The 10,517-nt window shown below is 35.6% G+C and overlaps 1 protein-coding gene and 1 pseudogene across 1 annotated transcript; one reads left to right on the forward strand and one right to left on the reverse strand.

The window, feature by feature from the left end:
* The first annotated feature begins 2,836 nt into the window (after window positions 1-2,836).
* LOC117930590 lies at window positions 2,837-5,268 on the forward strand (annotated as a pseudogene).
* Window positions 5,269-5,641: 373 nt separating this feature from the next.
* On the reverse strand, window positions 5,642-6,871 carry LOC117930591 (F-box/kelch-repeat protein At1g57790-like). The gene has a single exon (XM_034851226.1). It carries the CDS (start codon window positions 6,869-6,871, stop codon window positions 5,642-5,644), a length of 1,230 nt encoding a protein of 409 aa, XP_034707117.1.
* Between the last annotated feature and the right edge of the window lie 3,646 nt (window positions 6,872-10,517).

Below are 10,517 nucleotides of genomic sequence, written 5' to 3' on the forward strand. Positions count from 1 at the left end.
TATAGTGGTTTGGTACCCTACCTACATCCACTCTCCTCAAGTTTCTAACCGAGTGAGTATTGTTTCACTATCTCCAAGACATTGGAAGCCAATCTTTCACTTTGATTTCTTAAATTCTAATTAACCTTCACAATCCTAGAACAAGTTTAACATAATACAAGGGAAAGTTAGGATGGATTTGAAGGTCCACTAAGGGAATTTGTAAGTGGGAAATCAATATACTTTGAAGAAGAGTTTTGAATGTGAGAAAGATTATTTTTTTTCAATTGAATATATACAATTGTTCTCTTGTAAATAAATACTCTAAAACCCTTATATTTATAAGTTTCTAACTCTGGAAGCCAAAATGCCATAAAAATATCAAGACTGATTAGACACCAATTTGATCGATTAACTATTCATTAGCCATTAAGTGCTTTGCACGTGATTTTTAGGGTTTCTAAGCTCAATCGAAGGTGTGAATGATCGTTGGCTGGTTCTCAACTTGTCGAGGTTATGTCTTAATTGGTGTCACCCCAACTTTTGCAAGAGAGAGAAAATAAGGAGCACCATTATTCGACCCTTGACTAGTCAAGCCCAACCAGTTGAGCTAGTTACCAATCGATTCAACTGGTGCCTAACCTTCTCAACCAATTGCACAATAAAGTACTTAAACCGACTCAACTTGAGGTTTGAAACTTCTAGTAACTTGTGTAAATCTTCTTAAAACCTTATAGAATAAGTTTAGAAAGAATTTGGCTCAATTTTTTTAATTAAAACAAGGATTCATCCACTTCCTTGATAAAAAAATAAAAAAAAATAAAAAAGATGTTTTAAGCTTAAGGAAAAATGAAAAATAAACTTTTAAGTGCATGAAAAATAATTTAAACCTAGTACATCAAAACAATGTCATCTTACAAATTGTCCTAGGCCACTTCAAGTCTTTAAGAGTTTCAACACATCATGGTATTGACCTTCTTCCACGAATACTTGAGCTTTCTTTAGATTTTCACAATCAAAACTAAAAACTTGATTTAAATCATTAGTAACCTTAACGTTATTTTGTAATAATCAAAACCTAATTAGAATAGCTCTTAGGCTAACACTCTAGATTAGGCGACCTGGTGTATCTACATGGAGAGAATCTAGAGTAATGCCATATATATCCTATACTTATGATATATTATGTAACATTACACTGGAAATCATCCCCCTTCAATTGTGATTTTTTTAGGGTATTCAAACTATGAAATGCACAATGGGCTAACTATTTTGGAAAGTAAACACTAGTTTTTCAAAAGTTCCTAAAAATTAAATTTGAATTGGTTTCTAAAATTAATCAGATTTTAGTTTGATTTGTCGATTTTAGCTTTTATATTTGAGTTATTAAGTCTTAATAGATTTCTACATTTTTCTGTTTTGTTAGATATGAATACTAATAAATAAGAGGTTGTGTAATAGTTGAATTAGAGTGATTGAAGGTACAATGAATTTTTCTTAAATTAGTTATCTCTTTTTATGTAATTGTTGGTATGAAAGGAGCCATATTACTCCAACAAAGTGATATCATGGAAGTTGTGTATGTATCAAAATGAAGTACTATGAAAAAAAAAATTAGAAAAAGACTTGGAGTTACCACTTATTTTTATTTTTATTTTTTAAAGAGAAAACAAAATAAGAAAGAAAAACCTTAAGTATGACTCTTAAAAGGAAAAAATAAGTTTATGAAAATCGAGTCTGAGTCTGGGGGTTAGATTACCTATTGGGAAGGTACAGTGAGAAACTGTAGCACCCCTCTAAACCCTATAATGAGGTTTCTACTAAACAAGGTAAGACAAATATGACAATTGATCAATTAATCATTAGATACCAAATGATGATCAAAGATGTACCATGACTGATGTACGCAATGGAAAGTGATCAAACAAATGAGAGAAAATAAGATATGTACCTGAGCAAATCAACAATGTACTATCATGGAAACAGAATTAGTGGACAAATACAAAATGATCACATGTGTGTCATAGAATAGGGCAAAGTCAATCAAGCATAGCAATCATAGCAATCAATAAACAAAATAGAGAAACTCATATGTTGGGCTCTACCAAATGCTGATTGAGTTTGCATGAATTAATTTATAAATTCCATTATTTTGGAACTATGAAAATCATATTTATGTTTATTCAAAATGTGAAAATTGAAAATTTATTTAAAATCAAGAAAAAAAAAGGTGAAAATGCTAGCTAGAGAGAAAATGGCAACAAAATTTATTGAAATCAGGAATTTTAGTGCTAAAATAGTTTAAATATGAACTTTTAAAACTGGGTTTATTTTAATTGAAAAACAGTTTTAAAAAATCAATTCAAAAACCTGTAAATTCCCGTCAAAATAAGAAGAGAAAATCAAGAGGGAGGCAAGCTGGCCATACATGCATGAGTGGGTCCCGTATCATACTTGGGTCTTAATGTACTGACCGCCGCAACATCTACTTGCATGCTCATAGCTGAGATTTCGATATATGGAGAACAATTCAATGGTGGGTTCTTTTTTCCCACCTCCTTTGCGGGCCACTTGTGTCAAAAGTTGCATCAGACGTTTGGATCCCATGGCTAGGATAAGGCAATAACGGAGTGATATTTTTGTTTCAAAGACTGAGCTTTACAATCCACAAGTCTCAAAGGAGGCTTGTAGTCCTCAAGTTGTTCAATACTGTTTCTCTACAATCATTGAATGCTAAACAAGTACTTTTCCAAAGTCTTTCTCTATCTCATACTCTCACTAATCTTTTTCTTTCCGATCACTCTCCTCTGATCAATTCTGTAACTTTCTTCACTCTTTTTCCCATGCAAAGAACGTTATGGATAGAGGAAGCAACAGTGGATCTGTAACGGAGTCTCTTCTGGTTGAAGAAAAGACTAATGGTGGACACTGCATTGACCCCAATAGTGATGGTGGTGGTAAGTCTTCCTCCGTTACCGCCGTTGTTGTCTTCAGCACGTTGGTGTTCGTCTGCGGTTTTGTAACTTATGGCCACACTGTAAGTACAATTCATGGTCTATAGGACAAAGAGGTTTTTTTATCTGTTATTTCTTAAGATTCAAGGTTTGGACTTATACCAGTTACTTTGCTAGACAAGGATTTATGGTTCTAAATGTAGGAAATGGAGGAATGGGTTTCCATAAACGACAGAGACTGGGGCTAAGGTTGGTCTTCGAAAGTTCAAGGAAAAAAAATGAAAAAGAAAAGTACAAGAAAAAAAACAGAAAATTTAAATTAGTGGGCAATGCCTTCTTCACAAACTTTCTTGATTTCTTCAACTTATCTAAGAAAAACAGAGAAAATCGTTTTAACATTTTCCCTTTTAGCTTGGATATTCATCACCTGCTGAGTCTGGACTCATGGATGACCTGGACCTCTCTGTGGCTGGGGTAGGTACTAAGTAATCAGTGAGAGACGACCACAGAAAATGATAGCTCTAAAGACAATTATCAAACACTTTGATTTTGTAAATCCCAAAACGCTTCCCAGAAATTCATGAATTAAAAAGAATTCCCCAACGACTCCCCATGAAGTCAAATATCTTCCAGTCCCTTGGCCTTGAAATCACGTTTGTCATCACCATTGAGGGAATATTTCGAGTTCATTCCAACATTTGGGCTAAAAGCAACTCAAGAGGAGTGTTGATGGCATTTAACATGATTGAGGGAGAAGCCACTCGTGGAATTGAGACTATGGAGTGAAATGGTTATCTATCTGGTTCAAGTAGAATCATCACTCTGATTTCTCCTATCAGTTTTCTTTTTCTTACACTCCTCTCCTTTTTATTGATTTTATTTATTTTAAATCTTAATCTCGTTTTGCAGTATCTGTTTTCGGTTCTTTTCGACTGTTGGAGGAGTAGTCGGAGCATTCATAGGTGGAAGGATAGCAGATCTCATTGCTCGGAGAGGTGTAAGATTCATTACCCTTTAAACACCTTTAGGCCTACTGCAAAATTTTCAACTAAGAAAAATTTATCAACTCTTTGATTCTTCTCAATTTTGATTAATCTTTTATGACAGACAATGTGGCTGGCACAAATATTCTGCATCATGGGGTGGCTTGCAATCGTTTTCACAAAGGTTTCTCACCTTTTCCTTCTTTCTTTCTCTCTAACACCTAGCAGAAGTAACGCCCAACAATAATCGAGGAGGATTTACAGTAGTTAACATGGTAAATCAGAGACCATTTTATAGACTTGGATTAGAGAGTTGTGTGTTTAATTATGCGTTGTTCATTGATGCTATGCTGTGGCTTATCACTATAATTTTATATTGGGACCATCGTCACTTGGCCCGTGCTGGCTCTAATTGGTAATGTGATCTTATATTTCATTCATTTAATCTAAGAGTTATTCTGTACAAATGACTTATTCCATCTGATATTCAGGAACTGTTCCATGCCTATTACAGCTTCTAGGTTTATTCTTCATTCCAGAGTCTCCTAGATGGCTAGTGAGTCCAATTCATATTTAAATAGACTTCTTTTCCACCCTAGTTAAACTAATGAGACAAGGGAAAACAAGCATCTATGGGGAGTGTTGATGATGAAGGCAATTCTCTGCAGGCAAAAATTGGTTAACAAAAAGAATTAGAAGCTGCTCTATGGAGGCTAAGGGGAGAGAATGATGATATTTTTCAAGAAGCAGCTGACATCTGGGTAATGTTTCGACTTCGTATATATGTTCATGAAAAGGTAAACGTTTTTTTCTAAATTTTTACTTTTTAACATCAAGACAGACACAATCATGTTCATTGTTTTACAGGACTTCACTGAAGCCTTTCAGCACCACTCAGAAGCTAGAATTCTGGATTTGTTTCAGAGGAGATATGCTTATTCTCTCACAGTATCCCTTCAATATTAATCCCCAGGTGTTCCATCACTTGCCTTATCTTCTACTGATGAATCCTACTGATTCAGTTTGGATGTGGGTTGATGGTGCTGCAACAATTTTCAGGGACAAATGCAATTGCATCTTATGCGAGTTCAATCTTCAAAGCAGCTGGTAAATCAAGGATTTTTAGTATTTGCATCATATAATTATTGGTAAGCAAAACCAACCATGGAACATCAACTGCACGAATCTCTGGTTTATGACAGATTTCAACAAAGATTTTTCAACCAGAAATATAAGCATCAATGACCCGTTTTCGCCAATAAGATACTTGGCATGCTATGAGATAATGAGGCAATAAAAATTGTACTTTGTGGTTGAAAACTTCTGTAGGTAAAATCCTTGGTATGGAGTAATGTAAGTGTAGAAGGTAAGATGCTATATAATACTGGACTGGTTTTCTGCTTGCTGGGATTGAAGTGCCTTACGCAAGTTTTAACATTCCCTTGGTGTTGTCCACTTAGCAATGGGATTAGAATTTGCGATGGCTTTGATATATGAATCCTCTGGAAGATTGTTAATGCAACAAATAGAAGGGCTTTTGTCATTTTTTTCATGATAACCAAACTATAAGTAGCCTTATAGTTAATATTTTCATAGGAGCCAACCAGATAATGAAGAAATTTCATCCAAAGGTGATTATTCCACAAAATAATAGAACATAAAGAATTTCTAGTATGTGAAATCTAACTTTGTCCAAAGCATGATTTATATAAACTAGACCTTGATTCATTGACCTCCCGAAGACATTAACAGAGGAGGTTCCATCCAGATCCATTGACTCACATCCATACCTGCAAGAGTAGCATAATATATTGTATCCTGTGACTCGGACTTTTCTCCCTTACCTGCAGGCTTTCTTTCCTCCGACCCATAGATTAGGAACCTATGTGAATATGATTGCCAAGAGAAATAGTAGACCCTGTTCGCAACCATTTTTGTTTGCTCTCCTTCTGAAATTCCAAACGAAAACTTGCCAAGGAATATTGCTCCACCTTCCAAGCTTTCCATCTTTTTCCAAACCCTATCCAACCAATCAAATCTATATATATTGCACTCGGGCATATCGACGTTAAATTCAAGTTCTCTGAGTTCTACTAGACACAGATGTCCACCATATGCAAGAAAGTACAACATCCCCCCAACATAACTCCAGTCCCAGAAGTTCTTCGAATTGCATTCAGTCAATAGACTCCACTCTTGGGTAGCAACATTGAAGGATGACAGCGCTCCCTCTTCACTATAACAATAAAAGGTTCCCTCCATGTAGACCATACGGTAATTAGGGAAAAAGCATGGATGCGGAGGAGTAACGTCACGAGTCTCCCATTCTGTATCCCCTTTGGAGTATGTGCTGATGAAGATTTCTTCCCTGTCACAAATATGTGCCACAATGAACACACAATCAGGAGAAGTTGGAACGGACGAGAAGGTGGCCTGCTTTTCCGGAAGATATTTATGTCTTTGCGCTCGTTGCCACTTAAATCTGGGCAGAGATATAATCTCTTTGGTGAGAGGATTATAGACATAATAGAAAGTAACATTACAAAGCTCATAAACCATTTTGGAAAAAAGGACCCAACCAAATCTTGAAGCACAGACAGTTGCATCGGACAGCAAGCTCCACGCCCTTTCGTCTATCAGAATGTAAGGCAGTTTGCGAGAAGGTTCAGAGAGCAAGCATATGGTAGGATCCACAAACGAATACTTCATCATCCATGGCAAACTATCAGGTTGAATGTAATGAATAGGTGCTAGCAGCCAATTCTTGCATACCACACGGAAGCGGATTCGATCAACTAGGTGTAATCGTTCCAGCATTAGTAATAGTATATCTTGAGGAAGATCCGACCATGACGCGCTTTTTGTCCTACTCTTACCACCTCTCTTCCTGTCAACTGGAACAATGGTGCCAAGACGATTGAACCCTCCACTCCTTTTTCTCTTCTCTCCGTCCATGCCTAGACTTCTCCTCTCCTACGTTGAATACGTACACAAAGTATAAAGATGAAAACAAATTTTTGATAGAATGTGGATTCCTTTCCTAAACAAACTCCAACTACCGTCACCAGCTTTCTCATTTTGAATAATTTATAAAAATAATTTAATATTTTTAAAAATATTAAATTTTGAAATTTATAAAAATAATTTAATTTTGAATAATGTTTAGATAAATTTTCTATTTTTTTTAAATAAAAAGTATCCTACAAATATAAGAATTCTTATATAAAAAATAAGTAAATATCTATGCTTGAAAACAAATTCAAAATTTTTAAAATTAAATAAATAAAAATTGTTCACTTCCATAATTGTTTAAATTTTGAAAACAATTTTTTAAAATATGAGGTAAATTTTTATCTTTTAGTAACTTGGGAAGGGTATTGCACACTATTCGCCAAGTATGTAGTTGATGGAAGAGGTATTCTCCCTTTTGTTAGCTTCAAGATAAATTCGATTTTCCTTCTTTACATGAAGCAAGACTACTATAAGATATAGTACTACGAATCTTTGTATATAAATATAAATATAATTTCATTTAATTATTTTTCTAAATTTTCATTTCAATAAATATGTTTATTATTAAACAATTTTACTTTAAAAATATTTTTAAAATTAAATTTTTTTTGTCATTAGTTTCTTCATGTAATAAAAGCAAAATCTTGTCTCTCAAGAACGGGATATCCAGTGATAGTTCAAGAACTTTCTTTTCACTGCTTTAAATATGAACCTCAAAGGAGAGACTAATAGAAAAGGAAGAAATTTCATCTAAAGGCAATTATTCCACAAATAATAAAACATGAAGAATTTCTACGACATGAAATATAACATTGATTCATTAACCTCCCTAAGGCATCAACAATGGAGGTTCCATCCAGATCCTTCCCTTCGCACCCATACCTGTAGGAGAAGCATAATATATTGTATCCTGGGACTCAAACTTTTCTCCTATACCTGCAAGCCTTTTTTCCTCTGACCCATAGATTAAGAACCTAGGTGAGCACCCTTGGCAAGAGAAATAGTAGACCCTGTTCGCAACCATTTTTGTTTGCTCTCCTGCTGAAATTCCAAACGGAAACTCGCTAAGAAATATTGCTCCGCCTTCCAAGCTTTCCATCTTTTTCCAATCCCTATCCAACCAATCAAACTTGTATATATCGCACTCAGGAATATGAAGATCAAATTCAAATCCTCTGAGTTCTGCTAGATACAGATGTCCACCATATGCAAGAAAGTAAGACACCCATCCAACAAGAGTCCAGACCCGGCATTCCTTCCAATGACGTTCAGTCAACAGCCTCCACTCTTGGGTAGCAACATTGAAGGATGACAGCACTCCCTCTTCACTATAACAATAAAAAGTTCCCTCCATGTAGGCCATATGGGAATTAGGGAAAAAGTATTGACGCGGAGGAGTAACGTTACGAGTCTTCCATTTTGTATCCCCATTGGAGTATGTGCTGATGAAGATTTCTTCCCTATTGCAAACATGCACCACAATGAACACACATTCAGGAGAAGTTGGAACAGATGAGAAGGTGGCCAGCTTTTCCCAAAGATATTTATGCCTTTGTGCTCGTTGCCATTTAAATCTGGGCAATGATATAATCTCTTGGGTGAGAGGATTATAGAGATGGTAGAAAGTAACATTATAAAGCTCATAAACCCTTTTAGCCAAAAGGACCCAACCAAATCTAGAAGCACAGACAGTTGCATTGGACAGCAAGTTCCATGCCCTTTCATCTGTCAGAATGTAAGGAAGTTTGCGAGAAGGTTCAGAGAGTGAACACATGGTAGGATCATTCCAAAACCAATAATTCATTATCCATGGTAATTTGTCAGGCTGAATGTATTGAATAGGTGCTAATCGCCAATTCTTGCAGACCGCACGGAAGCGGATTCGATCAACTAGGTGTAGTCGCTCCAGTATTAGTAATACTATATCTGGAGGAAGATCCGACCATGGCCCGCTTTTTGTCTTACTCTTACCACCTCTCTTCCCATCAACTGGAGCAATAGTGAGAAGACCATCGGACTTTCCGCTCCTTTTTCCCGTCTCTCCGTCCATGCCTAGACGACTCCTCTTCAAGTCTGTTGTATACGTAGAGAAAGTAGAAAAAACTCACCAGCTATCTCGTCCAAAAAAAGGTTGCAATTTCTTTTATTAAAGGAACCAATTGCTTTGATATATATATAAAGGTTTTTGGGAAGTTTCCTTGAAATATATTTGCTTCCATATGTTTTTGGAAAAGATACAACAACGTAAAGATACAAGTAAAGATTTTTTTTCTATTCAAAATCTGTTTAGAATTTCTTTCCTACACAAACTCCTACATACCAATAATGTTGTAAGCAGTTGAAAGTACTTGTCACAAAAAAGGATTGCTAGCCCATCATTTTTTTTTCTCTTTTTCCTGGATGATTTGTTTGTTATCGTATAGAAATTTATTGGAAAATTTGTGTTTTATTAGTTATTTTGTAAGATAAAAATATATATATATATATATTCTTATTTCTAAAATTGAGAAGATTGAAAAAGAAAATATGAATTTTTTCATTGAGATTATTTTTATGGTTCTGGATTTGTTTCAGAGGAGATATGCTTATTCTCTTACAGTAAGCCTTGGTTGTTAATGCTCAGTATGTTGTGTTTTCTCGTTTCCATGGCTTGCCTGATCGTTTACTGCTGGTGCTGCAACAATTTGCAGGGACCAATGCAATTGCATGTTATGGGAGTTCAATCTTTGAAACAGCTGGTAAATCAAGGATTTTTAGTATTTGTATCATATGATTTTGGGTGAGCAAGACCAACCATGGAACATCAAATATATGAATCCCTGGTTTATGACAGGTTTTTTAAGTAAAATTGACTGTGGGACTTTGCTTCATTCTTTCTTGGATTTGTACGTATCTGGTGCAGATTCCAACTAGTATTTTGGGTATCCTCTTCATAGATAAATGCGAATCCGAAGACAATTATTAGACTGGTTTTCTGCTTGCTGGGCTTGCAGTGCCTCAAGTTTTCTTTGGTGTTGTCCCCTTAGCAATGGGATTAGAATTCAAAGTAAGATGCTCAGCCAAGAATTTGCTGAGCATTATTTTATTTTATTTTTTCTTTTATTACTACTTTCCATACCCAAAAGTAACCTCATAGTTAATATTTGCGTGGGAGCCTACCAGAAAATAAAGAAATTTTATCTAAAGGCAATTATTCCACAAAATAATAGAACATAAAGAATTTCTAGTACACGAAATCCAACTGTGTCCAAAGCATGATATATGTAAACTAAACCTTGATCCATTAACCTTCCGAAGGTGTCAACAGAGGAGGTTCCATCCAGATCCTAACACTCCCACCCATACCTGCAGGAGCAGCATGATTTATGGTATCCTGGGACTCAGACTTTTCTCCCATATCAGCAGGCCTTTTTTTCCGTTGACCCATAGATGAGGAACCTGGGTAAGGATGTCCGCGGACTGAAATAGTAGACCGTATTTGCAACCATCTTTGTTTGCTCTCCTGCTGACACTCCAAACGAAAACTTGCCAAGAAATATTGCTCCACCTTCCAAGCTTTCCACCTTTTTCCAAGCCCCATCCAACCAAT

This window comes from Vitis riparia, chromosome 14 (assembly GCF_004353265.1).
Source record: "Vitis riparia cultivar Riparia Gloire de Montpellier isolate 1030 chromosome 14, EGFV_Vit.rip_1.0, whole genome shotgun sequence".
NCBI classification, from domain to species: domain Eukaryota; kingdom Viridiplantae; phylum Streptophyta; class Magnoliopsida; order Vitales; family Vitaceae; genus Vitis; species Vitis riparia.

Excerpts from the sequence above, each read along its gene's own strand:
- LOC117930591 (XM_034851226.1), bottom strand. The coding sequence starts at position 6,871 with ATGGACGGAGAGAAGAGAAAAAGGAGTGGAGGGTTCAATCGTCTTGGC.